We start from the raw sequence: 17,675 nt of genomic DNA, 5'->3' as shown, positions 1-17,675 counted from the left end.
AAATTTCCAACCACTCCCAATGAACTTTTAAGACCTACAAGATGGGTAGCAACTTGTCACATCAACTAAAAACAACATAGGAGAGGAATGATGTATTCCATAGGCCAAGCATGTGCCTGTCAGGGGTATAAATACCCCATTGCCACCATCTCATGATGCAATCTCAGAGCCAAAAACTCACTTTTTTTGTAAAGTCTTCTTCCTGGATGTTAACTTGAGCTTCGGAGTGCTCATTGCCACCCTTACCAAGGTTACGATGCTCATTTTGTGCGGGTGCAGTATTGGCTAGAATTTTCTTTTGTAAAAGCTTCTCTCAAACCCCTCAATATATTCTATTCACTTACAAATACATAATATTTTTAGTGTTAATCGTAGACCTGTGTAACAGTTATATTGTTTTAATAAAAATTTACGACTTTTAGAAAGAAGTGGAGATAAAAAAAAGTCTGGCATTGCTCATAATAATATACAAACGAAAAATTACAATTCAACTTAGGAAAATAAAATTACAACTCAAGCAGGTTTAAACACAAAAACATGAACAGGAGTTTTTGCACTACGTTTTTCAGTTTTTGATGTGGAGCAAGAGTTTGTACTTTTGCTTCCCACTGTCCGATGAGTGATAAGTTGGTACTCATGGTGCTCGGTGTTCATAGTACTATCTTTTAAGCTGCCTACTGGGCTATAGGCCCAAAGCAAATCAAATAATGCAGTTCTGAATTGTGAAAAATTTAAGCCCAATTGGTCTCGTTACCTTAGCGCTATGTTAACAATACAAGGGGACTTCTATTATAGCGTTGGCCCAACTTACTCGGGGGGGGGGGGGGGGGGTGTTTGTTTACACTTTAACAACTTAAATTTACTTGGATTGCAGCTGAAAGCTGAAAATTGAAAAATACTATATCAAAATAATTTTTAAATATGTGAATAGATCATAGGACCTATTTTTAATAAAAAAAATTGCTAAAAAGTGAAGTTTGTGGGTTCTGTAACAGAAAAGTTGCTGAAAAGTTGATTAAAAGGTGCTAAAAAAGTTGCAAAAGTGTGCACTGTTCACATATTTCCAATCAACAATCACCGCACAGAAAAAAAAAAAAAAAAAAAAAGAAAAGGGTGAAACACGTTTTGTGTCCAGACGTGGACGCAAAACGCAGTGCCCATACGGAGGCTTAACTCATTAAATAAAGGTTTTTTTAAGGGTAAAAAGAGAATCCTATATTTTCCTTTCCTTTCCTTACGAAAATTATTTATATTAAAAGAAAGATGAAGATACAGTAATCTCAAAAAACCAACCTACATTTTTAATTGGTTAATTCATTTGCAACTTGTTTATTTATCTATTCACCCACTTGAAGGAAAGTTTTTTTTTTTTTTTTTTTTTTTTTTTTTAAAAGGCATGCCATTTTGACTTGATCCCATATGTTTTCTACAACTTGAGCTATTTCTGAACCTGGGTTATTCTTTGAGTGGCTCACATCTTCAAACACAGTTAGGGCATCTCTTTCTTTCTATATACCATTTTTAAAATCTTTCATCAATAGTTTGCTCCCACAGCCCATTTAACTTCCACAACTTGAACCACCTTGAGTAGATACAGTTGATAATACAATTTTTTAAAGAGAATACTATTTATGTTTTAACTTTTATTTTTTGAGAAACATGTTAAAAGATTTAAATACTAACACTCCACAGTTACTGTAAAGTAATACTATGGACCATGGAGTCCAAAATTGAACAAGTTTTTTTAGCCTTGAAAAATAATTACAACTCTGTGGGACAAGATGAAAATGTTTTAATAGTGTCATCTAAATATATTATCACTATCTTATCTTTATCCTATACATATATATATATATATATATTTTTTTTTTTTTCCAGGCATATTCAAAGGTTTGTATTGTTAGCATATAATAGTGATGGGTGATCCCATCGTAATATGGTGTACCTTTACTTATGCAATAACCCCCACTTGGTGGATGATGTTGCTTCACCAATCTACAGTAAGAAATAAATTTAATGTTAAGTTGGTTATATTAGATTATTTTTTTCTCTATTATTGTGTTGGTGATTCCCATTTTAACGGTATTACCATCTGCACCGTTGGAACTAATATGTATGTGTAAACTATGAAATCATTTTATTTATACATTAAAAAAAATGTTTTTATTGACATATTTTCATACCAAAATGATATTTAGCTCATTCTCAAAAAAAAAAAAAAAAAAAAAAAAAAAAAAAAAAAAAAAAAAAGAAAAAGATATTTAGCTATTCAATGAAGACAACTAGAAAAATAATTATATCCAATGTTACCATAAAATTTGACATGCAAAATATGACATCATATTTAATGTAAATTTTTTTTTTCCAAAACACTTTTGTTTATAACATTATATTAGGCTCATATAAATAGTATTCTCTTATTCCCCTTAAATTCCAAGATGCACTTTCTTAGTGACTTTAGTAACTAAAATTAATTGACATTAAAAGATAAATAGAAGAAAATACATGAACCAATTCTGATTTAAACATGTATAAAAACTAGTATATTATTAATTAATATAACTAGAATGCAAACCTTTCAAATTATTAGTAATTTTCTAGATAAAGTATTTAATGATTCTTGTATATCTCATTTTCAGTTGATAATATGACTAATTCAACTATTAGTTTTCTTTTTACCAAAGGCCTTATGCCTTTAGTTGCCTATGTTCCATACTTTCGGCATATTACTCCTTAAATAATACTAATTCCAATTTTGACATGTTTACAATTATTTTCTAACCTAACGACATGCTATAGTTTCGAGCAACAAGATATTATTCCATACATTTTATCTTGATTCTAATTTTAACATACATAAACTCTATTTATTAACACAACTAAAAATGTATAAAACATCAATACAAAAAGAAATTATTCAATACACCCAATATCACACAATAATATAATCATGTAAAAAAAAAAAAAAAAAAACCATGGGTCCAAATCCGTCTTGACTCAACTTGTCTCACGAACCCAATAACCAAAACCATAAGCTTTTTTCATTCCAAGTTTCTAACACATAGATTTCCTCACCTTCTCTCTTTATTTATTTATTTATATATATATATATCTCTCTCTCTCTCTCTCTCTCTCTCTCCTGTACAATTCGCCAACATGAGAAGGAAAATTTTATTTTCTCATGTTTGTTCTTTGTAGGCAATCAAGCTCTTGTAGAGATATGTTTACTCTAATCTCTAATTTTAACATTTATAAAAACTATTTATTAACATAACCGAAATATAATACATCAATATAAAAGGGAAATTATTCCATACCAAAGCTAGCTTAATACAATTTTAGGTCTAAGGTCGTAATTTTAAATAGAGCATTTTTATATTTAATTAATAATTTTTCATCTCAATCTAGTATTTAATGATTTTTGTATATCTTATTTTCCACTGATAATATGGCTAACTCAATTATTGAGATTGAGCTTTTAAAAAAAATTGGGAATTTTAAAAAGCCAATCAAAGGGTTAAATAAGTCAATATCACATTTATTACACTCAATAACCCTTTTAGCATTTAATGCAATGTGGATTGTCCCCTGATAGGAGTCCCAACCACTCTAGAAGCATCGAGGCCAACAAGATGGGCAAGAACTTCTCACATCAACCGAAAACAACATAGGAAGGCAATGATGTATTCCACAGGCCAATCACATACCCGTTAGGGGTATAAATACCCGACTACCACCTTCTTATAGGGATGCAAGTTCAGAGCCAAAAACTCACACCTTTTTGTAAAGCCTTTTTCTTGGATACTAACTTGAGCTTTAGAGTGCTCATTGCCACCCCTATCAGGGATGCCATGCTTATTTTGTGCAAGTGTAGGACTAGCTAGATTTTTCTTTTGTGATAGCTAGGTTCCCTCAAATACCCCACAAAATATTTTAACCACTTACAAATACATAATATATGTAGTGTTAATGGTAGAACTATGTAACAGTTATATTGTTTAATCAAATTTACAACTTTCAGAAGAAGAGGAGAAAAAAAGTCTAGCATTGCTCATAATAATATACAAACGGCAAATTACAATTCAACTTAGCAAAATAAAATTACAACTCAAGCATGCAGGTATAAACACAGTCACATGACATGAACAGGTGTTTTTGTACTTTGTTTTTCAGTTTTTTTTATGGGGAACAAGAGTTTGTACTTTTGCTTCATACGATCCGATGAGTAAATGAGTTGGTACTTCTAGTTGAGCAATCTCCACACAGCTGCTTTATTGGGATTCATAGTACTATCTTTTAAGCTGGCTACTGGGCTATAGGCCCAAAGAAAATCTAATAATGCAGTTCTGAATTGTGACAAGTTTAAGCCCAATTGGGATTATAAAAAAAAAAGACCAAAATCCCAATTGGTCTCATTAGACTTGCTCTTAGCGCAATATTCACAATCCAAGACATCTACTAATATAGCGTTAGCCCAACTCACTTGGTGGTGGTGGTTAACAACTTAAATTTACTTAACTGATTAAACAAAGGACTTGTTTCTTTTCCTTCAAGAAAATGATTTCTATTAAAAGAAAGATGAAGATACAGCAATCTCAAAAAACCACACACCACATTCATTTGGTTAATTTATGTGCAACTTGGTTTATTTATCTATTCACCCACTTAAAGGAAAGTTAAAAAAAAAAAAAAAAAGGCATGCCATTTTGACTTGATCCTATATGTCAACTTGGGTATTCTTTGAATGGCTCACATCTTGAAACACAGTTAGAGCATCTCTTTCTATGTTCAATTGTAATATTTGTCATCAATAGTTTGCTCCCATAGCCCATTTAACTTCCTAAACTTCAACGACCTTGAGTAGATACAGTCGAGAATAAAATTTTATAAAGAGAATACTATTAATGTTAAAAGATTTAAGGACTTTCACTCCACAAGTAATACTATGGAATATATATATATATATATATATATTTTAAAGAAATAATACTATGGACTATGGAGTCCAAAATTGAACAAGTTTTTTTAGCTTTGAAAAATAATTACAACTTTTTGGGATAGGATGAAAGTGTTTTAATAGTGTCATCTAAATATATATATATAAACAAATATCACTACCTTATCCTTATCCCATACTTTTTTTTTCCAATTTTTCAGGCATTTTCAAAGCTTTGTATTGTTAATGTATAATAGTGATGGGTGATCCCACCATAATATGGTACATTCTCACTCACGCAATAATCCCCACTTGGTGGATGATGTTGCTTCACCAATTTGTAGTAAGAAATAAAATTTACGTTAAATTGGTTATGTTAGATTTTTTTTTTCTCTAATATTGTGTTGATGATTCCCACTCTAACGGTATTACCATCGATTCTATTGGAACTAACATGTATGTATAAGCTAACTATGAAATCATATTATTTATACATAAAAAAATGCTTCTATTGACACATTTTCATACCAAAATGATATATAGCTATTCAATGAAGACAACTAGACAAGAAATCACATCCAATGTTACCATAAAATTTGATATGCAAAATATGGCATCATATTTAATGTAAACTTTTTCTTTCCAAAATACATTTTTTTTATAACATTATATTAGGTAGTATCCTCTTATTCACCTTAAATTCCAAGATGCATTTTCTTAGTGTCTTTAGTAATTGAAATTAATTGACATTAAAAGATAAATGGAAGAAAATCATATGAACCCTAATTATTATTTTGACATGTATAAAAAAACTAGTATATTATTAATTAATACAACAAGAATGCAAAACTTTCAAATTATTAGTAAGTTTCCATCTCAATGAGGTATTTAATGATTCTTGTATATCTCATTTTCAATTGATAATATGTCTAACTCAATTATTAGTTTTCTTTTCATTGGAGGCCTTCTGTCTTGAGTCGTCCATGTTCTATACTTTTGACATGTTACTCCTTAAATGAACACTAATTCTAATTTTGACACGTATACCAACTATTTTTTAACTTAACGACATACCATACTTTTGAGTAACGAGAGTACAAGACATTATTCCATACACCCAATTCTAATTCTGACCTTTACAACACAATTAAAAATGTATAAAGCATCAGTACAAAAAGAAATTATTCAGTATATAACACAACAATTTAACCATGTAAAAAAAAAAAAAAAAAAACCAAAAAAGAAAAAGAAAAAAAACATGGATCCGAATCTCTTTGAACTAAAACCCACTTCAGGCAGTATGTACAAAAACCATGGGTCCGATTCCATCTTGACTCAAATTGTCTCACGAACCCAATAACCAAAACCATAAACTTTTTTCTTTCTAACACATAAATTTCCTCACCTTCCCTTTATACTTCTCTCTCTCTCTCTCTCTCTCTCTCTGAAAAATATATACACAAACTCACGCATATATAAATATATAAATCTTTCCTGTACAATTCGCCAACGTGAAAAGGAAAAAAACTATTTTCTCATCTTCGTTCTTTGGAGGCGATCAAGCTCTTGTAGAGATCTGTTTACTCTAATCTCTGAGCCTCAGAGCTGTGAGTTTTTATTATTAATTTTTTTTTTTTTTGGTTTTTTGCTTTTGCTTTCAAAATTGCTTTGTGTGTTTGGTTTAGTTTCTTTGTAATTTTTTTTCTGGGTTCTTTGTGTTTTTTCGTGGTAGATTAGTTCGAAGATGAAGAGGTTACGAGATGACGTGTATGGTAGCTCTTCGCAATTCAAGCGGCCGTTTGGTTCTTCGCGTGGAGACTCGTGAGTTTCTTTCTCTATACGCTTTTGGGTAGAATTCGTTTGATTCGTTTTAAGTTCTGTTTGGTTTGCTAAAAAAATGTTTCGTGTGTGTGAGGGTAGGTATGTGTTTGTATTTTGGTGGTTGTGTTGTTAGTTTGAATGATGGGATTTTGCTGAAATTATCTATCTGGGGTTTCTGTGAGGGAAGAGAGATATGGGTTTTCTTTCTGTACTGTGGTTTGGATTTTGAATCATGCTCTTATGGGTTGGTATTGTAATGGGTTCTGCTTGTTTCTTGTAATTGGATGTTATTTTTTGGGGAAGTTCTGTGAGAGAATCTTTGAAGTTCATTGAGAGAAACAAAAGCTTGGAATTTGTTCTGTTGGGGATTAATTGTTAAGAATTATTATTTTTGATGTTGGAATTGGTTGAGTATCAGCAGAAAGTTATAAACTTTTTAGATAGTTTGAATATGTTTTGTGGTTATATTAATATAGATGTTAATGAATCGTGGTTATACTAATATTTTTTGAATATATATATTTTTGGGTGTGAAGCTTTGGGCAATCCCAAGTTCCACCAGGTGGAGGAGGAGGAGGTGGTGGTGGTGGTGGTGGTGGTGGAGGTGGAGGTGGAGGTGGAGGTGGAGGAGTAGGAGTAGGAGGAGGAGGAGGAGGTAGTGGTCTTGGTGTTCCCTCGCAAAAACTAACAACAAATGATGCCTTATCCTATCTCAAGGATGTGAAGGAGATGTTTCAAGACCAAAAAGAAAAATATGACATGTTCCTTGAGGTCATGAAAGATTTTAAGGCTCAAAGGTACACATTGCATCTAAGAGGTTTTTGTCTTGGATTTATTAATGCAACATTGCATCTAAATGTTAACAGATTTTTACATTGTTTGTTCTTGCAGAACTGACACCGTTGGTGTCATTGCCAGAGTGAAGGAATTATTTAAAGGGCATAATAACTTGATTTTTGGGTTTAACACCTTCTTGCCAAAGGGGTATGAAATAACCCTTGATGATGATGAGGCTGCTCCACAAAAGAAGGCGATTGAATTTCAAGAAGCTATAAGCTTTGTGAACAAAATAAAGGTGAAAATATTTTTTTTGTCATGTTGAATTTCAGTTGCAAATGTTGGTCCTTGTGGTTTAATGATGACCTTTGTTCCTACAGAAACGCTTTCAAAATGATGAACGTGTTTATAAATCATTCTTAGACATTTTGAATATGTACCGTAAGGAGCACAGGGACATAAATGAGGTCTACAGTGAGGTAAATATATGTTGTGGCTCTGTTTGTTTCTCTGCTCTTGTTTAATTGGAAAGTTTTCTTGTTAATGTAATTTTCAGTATTCTTAGTGGTTTATGTTTTTCAATTTCAGGTTTCCCTTCTTTTTGAAGATCATTCAGATTTGCTTGATGAGTTCACAAAATTTCTTCCAGAAGCAGCATCTGTTTCAGCACAGCATGCTTTTCCGCGGAACTCGTTTCAGCGTATCAATGAGCGGAGCTCTGCCACACCAGCATTACGGCACGTGGAAAAGGTTAATTTTTAATGCCTTGTACATTTCATCTTTGTATTCTTTTCAATCGATTCTTAATGGTGAGCAAATAAATCTGTTTCTTTCAGAATCGTATCCGGCGGGATAGGATTGTCACAAGTGCTGATCGTGATCTTAATCTTGATCACCCTGAGCTGGACGATGACAAAGGAATGGTGAAAATGCACAAGGAGCAGAGGAAACGTGTTGAAAAGGACAGCAGGGATAGGAGAAGCCGTGATCAGGATGATAGAGAACCTGATCACGACAACAATAGGGACTTCAACTTGCAGCGTTTACCTGACAAAAGAAAATCTGCAAGGAAAGTTGAAGGTTTTGGAGTGAATGCAAATTTGGCTTCATACGATGACAAAGATACCTTAAAGAGTGAGTCAACAGTGCTGTTTGATTGAGCCATCACAAATAAAAATGCCCATCTATATATGCTTTATATTTGGATTGTATGGTTTCTTTTTCTGGCTTTTTACTTGAAGAGGAAGTTATCATTTTGTTACATATCACATGATATTGTTTTAACCCCCCCCCCCCCCCCCCCCCCAAAAAAAAAAAAATGATGTGATATGCTTGTGATATATATTGTTTTACTAGATTGTTGTTGGTAACATAGGGTTTGTTTGTCAATGTTAATTATCTTTTAGACACTTATTAAAAAAAAAATTGTGTAGTAAGAAACATCCCCTGCCATGCCTTCTGCTAAAAAAAGATTATCATTTTGCAGAAGCAGACCAGTTGTTCCTTCAAAATTGGTTTTTAGTTGTGTGCATATATAATGTATGTATGTCAGTTTAATGATTTTCTGGTTTCTTTCTTTTTATGCCAGGCATGTGCAATGAAGGATTCGTTTTCTTTGAAAAAGTTAAGGAGAAGTTGGGTAGCTCAGATGACTACCAGACATTCTTGAAGTGCCTTGATATTTACAGCAGTGGAATTATTGGAAGGAATGATTTACAAACTCTGGTATGTCTTATACCATTTTTGCAATTATTCCATACTTGAGGTCATGTAGAGCCCATCTTTATGCACATATTGATCATATGCAAACTCTATACTTCCATTGCCTGTTTGTTTAATTATATTATATGTTACAATTTAGTGTTTGATTTTAGTTCTATAAAATTGAAAATTTTTTAAGTGATGAAGCATAAGGATGTTTGTCAGTTTTTACTTATATAAAAGGGATGTTTATCGATTCTGTAAAATTGCTTGGAAGTGTCTTAGTGGCTTAATCAACACATTTAAAGCACAATCTCACTCAACATGTCATAGTTTCTTAATTTTATATGAGTTTCTTACTGCCTGAATAATTTTTTTTTTTTGTTTTGTTAGTGGAGGGATTTTTTTTTTAATAACGTAGTAAGTGTTTCTGGCAAAAATTCTTAGGAGTTTTATTTTGAAATAGGATGTTTTGCTGGGCAGGCAGTCAGTCAGTTATATCTTGTACTTCTAGGGAGTTCTGATTAAAACAATGGAATTCATCTATCTAATCCTTGAGTTACTGGGAGAATATATTTTGCTGAAATATTTTAAATGTCTTTATCACTATAGCGGGCATAAAAAATGCATAAACTATGAGAATGTTCTACCGTCTCAATAACATGTACATCTTTTGTAGACAATCACATAATATTTAATAGCGTGGTATATCAAACTCGTAAAGCATCATATTTAAGACTTATTTCTCCGTCTTTTGCTCTTTGTATTTCTCAGTTTATAAACCACTACCTTTTAATGAAAATATAGTGGTTCATCAGAGTTATAAAAAAGATTTTGCGTCAGTGGTTATATTAAAGTTCAGATTTTCTTTTGCTCAAAGGCCTCAAGAAACTACAGTTGGTATATACTGGAATTAATTGTACTTGAGAAACAGAGTAGAAGATCAATCTTATATATATGGAATTCTCTAGTTGTGTTTCAGAACTAAAGTTATCACTTGTTTTTCCAGTGTATATATGTAGACACTAGCTTTCTTTGGGCCAAACTGTTGGTAAATGTTCTGTATTGGTGTTAAAGCTTGATTGTTGAAAAACCTGCTGTCCACAATCCTCCTAGTTAGTAATATGATAAATTGACCTTTGCGGCTACTAGTTAATGACAAATGCTATTGCCACTCATTTAAAGTCGTGTTGTTTCAAATTATGCTCATTTCAGGTGACTGATATACTTGGAAAATATCCGGATCTTATGCATGGGTTTAATGATTTCGTTGAGCGCTGTGAGAATATAGGTAATTGTTGATTATTGCTATCTGTTAAGTTCTTTTCCCTTGGTTCTTTATCCATTAGGTTGTTTCTGATGAGTATTTCTGTTACAGATGGGTTTCTTGCTGGCGTTATTAGTAAAAGTACGTAAAATGACACATTGTTTCATTTTTTCTTTCACATAGAATTGTAGATATCATCAATCTCTTGACACATTTTTAATATATATTTATATTTATCTTTTACAGGACTTAATTTAACCTGCTGGATGATTTTTCCAGATGTTTTTAAGTTTTCTTTTGTATTCTGTTAAATCTTATGTAATTAAACTGTTGATTGCAGAATCAGTGTGTAGTGATGGACATTCTTCTAGATCGCTGAAGGTAGAGGACAAAGATAAAGAGCAGAAGCGTGAAACTGATGGAGCTAAAGAAAAGGAAAGATACAGGGAAAAGTATATGTTTAAATCCATTCAAGAGCTTGACCTCTCTAATTGTGAACGTTGTACTCCCAGCTATAGGCTTCTGCCAGACGATGTGAGATTTTTTTTTTTTTTTTTTTTTCTAGATGTTATCAATTAATTCTTTGATGATGTTTTATTATTTGGTGTTTGTCACTTGCAGTATCCAATACCTTCAGCAAGCCAGAGGTCAGAGCTTGGTGCTCAAGTATTGAATGATCACTGGGTATCAGTGACTTCTGGAAGTGAGGACTATTCTTTTAAACATATGCGTAGAAATCAGTATGAAGAAAGTCTATTCAGATGTGAAGATGATAGGTAAAAGACTTGATAAGAGTCTTCATCAGTTGTAAATTTTCTTGCTATTTGTTAATATATAATTTAATGAGGTTTTTTTTGTGTTTCTGTATATCTTCATTCGACTCTTAGGGCACTTACATGTTAATCTAGTTGAGCAGGTGTTTAAAGATAAGGTTTTGAGATCTGATGTAGTTCTTTACTGAATATTCCATTTTCTTTTTAATGTATTATCAGCTATTGGCAATTGTGAGATTGTTTTTGACCTTCTCTAGAGTGGAGCTTGATAAATATATATATATATATATATATATTTTTTTTTTCCAACTTTGGCATGTAATGATGGGATTTATTTATCTATTTGGCGTTAAATTTAGATTTGAGCTGGATATGCTGTTAGAGTCTGTCAGCTCAGCTACCAAGCGTGCAGAGGAATTGTTGAACAGCATCAATGAAAATAATGTCAATCTGGAGACTCCTTTCCATATTGAAGACAACTTCACTGGTTGGTATTTACTAGCTTAGTGTTGACCAATAAAATTTCGAGATTTACTAATCTTTACTTCCAATTTTTTGAGTTTTATGGTTTTGTTTCTTTCTGACTATATTGGCTTCCCACCCACCCCCCCCCCCCCCCCCCCCCCCCCCCAACTTGCTTATCATTGCAGCTTTAAATTTAAGGTGTATTGAACGTTTATATGGTGATCATGGACTTGATGTGTTGGATATTTTACGAAAAAATCCAACTGTTGCACTACCTGTCATATTAACTCGCCTAAAGCAGAAACAAGAGGAGTGGACAAGGTGCCGCTCTGATTTCAACAAGGTTTGGGCTGAAATCTATGCTAAAAACCACTACAAGTCACTTGATCACCGCAGCTTCTATTTCAAGCAACAGGATTCAAAGAACTTGAGCACAAAATGTAAGTGGGTTTTAATTTTAAGATGTCATCCATTGCAAATGTTACAAATGTTACATTATTATAGTGAAACTTATGTTTGTTACATATTCTTACTATTGTTTATCAACTCCTATTCTAATGGTTCCTCCTTTTTAATACACAGCTTTGGTGGCTGAGATCAAGGATTTGAAAGAGACAAAGCAAAAAGAGGATGATATTCTTCTGGCTATTGCTGCTGGGAATCGGCAACCTGTAATTCCACATCTGGAATTTGATTACTCCAATATCAGCATTCATGAAGACTTGTATAAACTTGTCCAATATTCATGTGAAGAGGTTTGCTCAACCAAAGAACAGGTGAATAAAGTTATGAGACTTTGGACGACCTTCTTAGAGCCAATGTTAGGTGTTCCTTCTCAGTCTCATAATACAGAAAGTGCTGAAGATGTTGGAAAATCTAAGTGTCGTGCTATGAATTGTTCCGTATCAATCGTAAGAGAAAGTGATGGAAGTCCTAGTGGTGGTGCTATTGTAATGAATTCTCAGCAACCAAAAGCTGCTAGTAATGAGGATGAGAATACCTCACCCGAACTAGCAAATTCTTGTAGGACTATGGAAAATGGGGACACTGTATCTAAAGAAAGTAAATTTCTTAACGGAGATCATGCATGTAGAGATGATACAATTTGTAGCATACAGGCTGCCTCTGGTGAACGAGTTGCCCATTCCAATGCATCGTTTGCTACTGGGGCAGAGATCAGTCATGGCAAAACCAGCTTGGAAGCGAATTCAGGTCTGTATTAGGGCTTACTTCCACAATTTGTATCCTTCTCCCAGCTTAGCTATTTGATTGAGTTGGCCTAGTTATCTTTATGATCTTCTCTTTTGGTGGAATTTAATCATGCTGCTACTGAGTTTTTATTTTTTTGATGAATTTCAAGGCTGGGTTGCAGCTCCACCCAGACCTAGTCCAGAGATCAATCATGGCAAAACTAGCTTGGAAGCTACATCAGGTTTGTATTAGGGCTTACTTCCACAATTTGTATCCTTCTCTCAACTTAGCTATTTGATTGAATTGGCCTAGTTATCTTTATGATCTTCTCTTTTGGTGGATTTTAAATCATGCTGATACTGAGTTTTTATTTTTTTTATGATGAATTTCAAGGCTGGGCTGTAGCTCCACCCAGACTTAGTCCAGAGATCAGTCATGGCAAAACCAGCTTGGAAGCAACTACAGGTCTGTATTAGGGCTTACTTCTACAATTTGTATCCTTCTCTCAACTTTGCTATTTGATTGAGTTGGCCTAGTTTTACGATCTTCTCTTTTGGTGGATTTTATTATGCTGATACTGAGTTTTTATTTTTTTATTTTTTTTAATGAATTTCAAGGCTGGGTTGCAGCTCCACCCAGACCTAGTCACACTGCTAGTCAAGAAGACCTTGTATCGAAGGCTAATGCTGGTTCTATACCTTCATCTGAGGTATGATTTTACAGTTTTGGCAATATAATCAGGTGAAATGTGACTCCTCATTGTCTTATGATGGTAATTTGGAAGGAAGCTGAATATCAATTTGCTTGGTTGACACCCCAATTTGAAAAAATTGTACCCATTTGCCGGGGCCTTCTAAATTGGGAATTAAATGATGTGAAAATTAGGTGTGATTATGAAATTGTTTACATTGGTTGCACAATGGAAAACCTCAATTTCCCTCTTAATTCAACTCTCAATTTTGATTGTAGGGGGTATATTGATACAATTCTCTCAAACTGTGTTAATTGAGCAAATTGATAGTTTGGGAGGACATTGTAAATGGGGTGAAAGTTTAGGGTGGAAAAGTTAATTTACCCCCTTTGTTTTTGGTGTGGGCAGTTCTTGTAACTTCACAGTTGATTTCATGGATCCTTTAAACTTATGTGTGATTCTTTAGGAAGCTCTCCCATTTGAGCTTTCCTTTGGCAATTTTGAATTTCTGTTTATCACAGCTAGAGTAGATAACACATTGATTCATATTTTTTCCTCCCTTGGGGTTTTAAGGGGATATTATTGATAATAATATATTAATATGCATCTCTTTGGTGCTTCAGGGAGGTGATGCTGCCAAACCAGTTTTATTGGCAAATGGCATGATTACAGAAGGTAGTAATGTTAATGGATGTCACGAAGCATTTGCAAGACCCTCGAAAATTGAAAAAGAAGAGGGTGAGTTATCACCTAATGGTGATTTTGAGGAGGATAACTTTGTTGTCTATGGAGGCTCTGGTGAGCTGTCTATGCCTAAGGCAAAGCAAAGCAGGCAATATCAAGCTGGGAAAGGAGAGCAGATGAATTGTCAGGATGCTGGAGGAGAAAATGATGCGGATGCTGATGATGAAGATAGTGAAAATGTTTCTGAGGCTGGTGAAGATGTCTCAGGCAGTGAGTCTGGTGGTGATGAGTGCTCCAGAGATGAGCATGAAGAAGAGGAAGATGCAGAGCATGATGAAGCTGATGGTAAGGCTGAGAGTGAAGGTGAGGCTGAGGGCATGGTTGATGGACATGTTGGTGGAGGGGATGGCTTGTTGCCATTGTCAGAACGGTTCCTTTTGTCTGTGAAGCCTCTTGCAAAGCATGTGCCGGCAGCATTTCTTGAAAAGGAAAGAAAAGATTCTCGAGTTTTTTATGGAAATGATGATTTTTATGTTCTTTTTAGGCTTCAACAAGTAAGAAAACATTATCGCTTAAGGTTGGTAATTAAGTATGGTTATATTTTCAGTGTAATTAAGACAACCTACCTTTGAATTTGTCAGATTTTATATGAAAGAATTTTATCAGCAAAAATGAATTCAACGGGTGCTGAATTGAAATGGAAAACTTCGAAGGATACTGGTTCTCCAGATCTCTATGCTAGGTACTCTAATGCTGCATCTTTAGTTTTATTCAAATCATAAATGCTTATGCATAACAATTTTGGTATATGTATGTTGCAGATTTATGAGTGCACTGTACAGTTTGCTTGACGGATCTGCAGATAATGCAAAGTTTGAGGATGAATGTCGAGCTATCATTGGAAACCAGTCATATGTTTTATTCACATTGGACAAGTTAATCTATAAATTAGTCAAACAGGTTTCGTCACATCTCTATTCACTTGCTCATTCCTTGCTTTTCAGCAAAAGTTCTGAATTGTGGTTCTCCATGCAGCTTCAAACTGTTGCAGCTGATGAGATAGACAATAAGCTTCTTCAATTATATGACTATGAAAAATCCCGGAAACCTGGGAAGTTGATTGATTCTGTATATTATGAAAATGCACGTGTCATCCTTCATGAGGAAAACATATATCGATTGGAATGTGTAAGTCCTTTGTCCTATATTTTCTTTCTTTGATAGATCATATTTTGCCCATATGTGATTTATTTTTTTTATCCCTTATGCAGTCCCCTGCCACCTCCCGATTGTCCATTCAGCTGATGGACAGTGTGAGTCAAAAGCCTGAAGTGTTTGCAGTTTCCATGGATCCTAATTTTGCAGCTTATCTGCAGAATGATTATTTGTCCGTCTTTCCTGGGAAAAAGGAGCTACGTGGGGAGCCACGTGGCATTCTACTGCAAAGGTACTAATCTTGCAATTCCTATTTACGCACTTCAGTAATGTATGTTTTCTATGTTCCAAATGAGATTACTTGGCGCATGGCATATTTATACATCGTCTAGGATCCACCACTATAATGCTTTTTTTTTCTTTTTTTCTTTTTTCTTCTTTTTGGTAAATAGTCTTCTGAACCAGTGGTTTTAATCCCCCCTCCAAAAAAAAGGGACAAAAAGGAAAATACTTGGCATATGATTGGTACTTGATATCCTCTTTGGTCTGAGTATACACAATAGGTTCAGGGTGTGTTGAGAATAATTCCTGTTCATGCTTGTATTACATGGGATCTCTTTTTTATTCTTTTACTTCAACTTGATTTCAAGATGGTTTTGGAAATCTTGTTTATTAGATATGGTGTAGCTTTTTTTTTTTTTTTTTTGGAGGCCATGATAGGGTGGAACTTGTAAGGCTTATTTGCAGGAAGAAGCTTACATATGCTTCAATTCCAAGATGGTTGTTTCTGAAAACTTGGGTTGATCAAGTAGGTGTAACTTGTTGCTTATTGTTGATAATTGCAGGAACAAGCAAGCATATGCAGGCCCAGATGAATCTTCTGCTTTATGTGAAGCCATGGAAGGCGTCAATGCAGTCAATGGTTTGGAATGTAAGATAGCTTGCAATTCATCGAAGGTATCTACATTGAAATTGTATAGATGATAAAGTCTGTTTCTTATATATTCTACATGTTTGCTCTTGCTCTTTTTCTAAATTTGCATTGCTTTGTTATGCTTGCTTTGAAATGATCACTAGGCGTAAGTGAAATGCAGGTGCTTATGTGCCACAAACTTTATGCATGTATGTTTAGTTTGTTTTTGTCTTCATCAAAATATCTTGTGGCAGATCTCCTATGTTCTTGACACAGAGGATTTCTTCTTCCGACCTAGAAGGAATAGAAGAAATTCATCTAGCAGCATTTTGTGCCGTGATGTGGAAAGAGTACAACGGTTCCACAGTTTCTTATCAGCTTAAATTGATAGTAATGCAACTTGGACAATCAAGGTACGCATGTGATTGCATTTGTTTAAATCTTGAACAGTTAACTTTTAGTTCTTCCATAGCCTAGCACATAGTAACTGGAAATTCGTCCTGCTTTTGTATGTTTGTAGGCCTTTGGCATGATGAAACCCAGATAATTTTTTTTTTTTTGAGGTGACATCATTCTTGTACTCTCGTGTTGTACGTCTATTTGCCAAATGACAACTGAAGTTGATAGCTCGAGAATGGCTCGGCAATGTATTATGTGAGGTCAAATGAATGGCATTTAAGCCATATGTAAATAAATAGGGTTGATGCATAATATATTGTACAAATAAATCTATTCTATTGTTGTTGCTCTTTTTGTAGATAGGAGCATATTTCTTTGTATTCCAACACCCCCCCCCCCCCCCCCCCTCTCTCTCTCTCTCTCTCTCTCTCTCTCTGTGAATCCACATTTGACAATGGATCCTAAATCCTAATGATGGATCCAGGTTAGCAGAAATGGGGAAATCTTTTCACTTAGGCGCCCAATTAGCTCCACATGGTGTGAGAACAAGTTTATTACTCAGATAGAGTTGCTCTGGAAATAACAATTATAGCCCATGTTTCAAGTTAAAGTTCAGTAATATCATTTGTCTCAGCTCCAGAGGGGCCATAACAAGGACCACTGATTTGCATTGTAGTGAAAGGTCTGTGTTCTAACAAAACAAAGTTAACCTCAGTGGATAACATGGATAAAAAGTTGCAATTGATACCTGTTCAACCTCTTGAATCTCTTGCATCTTCATCTGGAAACTTTGCGCTGTACAAACAGAAAATGAAGTCATGGGCTACAACTTAACTAAGAAGAGAAGTTATATAACTATTTTAAAAAAATTTCCTTGATAAAAAAAGTAATTTTATATTATT

At 34.0% G+C, this 17,675-nt stretch overlaps 1 protein-coding gene across 3 annotated transcripts; it reads left to right on the top strand.

Moving 5' to 3' along the window:
• Positions 1 to 6,307: 6,307 nt before the first annotated feature.
• On the top strand, positions 6,308 to 17,131 carry LOC126715024 (paired amphipathic helix protein Sin3-like 2). 3 transcript variants are annotated; one of them, XM_050415449.1, is made up of 26 exons: positions 6,308 to 6,543; positions 6,674 to 6,757; positions 7,294 to 7,554; positions 7,649 to 7,832; positions 7,915 to 8,013; positions 8,123 to 8,284; positions 8,371 to 8,668; positions 9,123 to 9,259; positions 10,451 to 10,526; positions 10,614 to 10,643; positions 10,843 to 11,036; positions 11,124 to 11,278; positions 11,635 to 11,762; positions 11,926 to 12,180; positions 12,323 to 12,952; positions 13,101 to 13,172; positions 13,325 to 13,396; positions 13,549 to 13,640; positions 14,246 to 14,860; positions 14,948 to 15,048; positions 15,128 to 15,266; positions 15,342 to 15,494; positions 15,578 to 15,753; positions 16,307 to 16,418; positions 16,629 to 16,787; positions 16,895 to 17,131. In XM_050415449.1, the coding sequence occupies exons 2-25, from the start codon at positions 6,681 to 6,683 to the stop codon at positions 16,755 to 16,757; spliced, it is 4,347 nt and encodes a 1,448-aa protein (XP_050271406.1). In that variant the 5' UTR covers positions 6,308 to 6,543; positions 6,674 to 6,680; the 3' UTR covers positions 16,758 to 16,787; positions 16,895 to 17,131. The 3 variants fall into 3 exon arrangements, with proteins under 3 accessions (XP_050271406.1, XP_050271407.1, XP_050271408.1); XM_050415450.1 differs by having other exon boundaries at positions 6,669 to 6,757; XM_050415451.1 differs by lacking the exons at positions 13,101 to 13,172; positions 13,325 to 13,396.
• The last annotated feature ends 544 nt before the right edge of the window (positions 17,132 to 17,675 follow it).

This window comes from Quercus robur, chromosome 2, assembly GCF_932294415.1.
Source record: "Quercus robur chromosome 2, dhQueRobu3.1, whole genome shotgun sequence".
Taxonomy (NCBI): Eukaryota; Viridiplantae; Streptophyta; class Magnoliopsida; order Fagales; family Fagaceae; genus Quercus; species Quercus robur.
Note: the sequence above shows the minus strand (reverse complement) of the source record. Positions and strands in the feature narration are given on the sequence as shown.

What these genes read in the sequence shown, in the direction of transcription:
- LOC126715024 (XM_050415449.1), top strand. Translation starts at nt 6,681, where the DNA reads ATGAAGAGGTTACGAGATGACGTGTATGGTAGCTCTTCGCAATTCAAG. An exon ending in TGCTGGCGTTATTAGTAAAA is followed by an intron (nt 10,644 to 10,842) that starts GTACGTAAAATG and finishes TGTTGATTGCAG; the next exon opens with AATCAGTGTGTAGTGATGGA. An exon ending in GTTCTATACCTTCATCTGAG is followed by an intron (nt 13,641 to 14,245) that starts GTATGATTTTAC and finishes TTGGTGCTTCAG; the next exon opens with GGAGGTGATGCTGCCAAACC.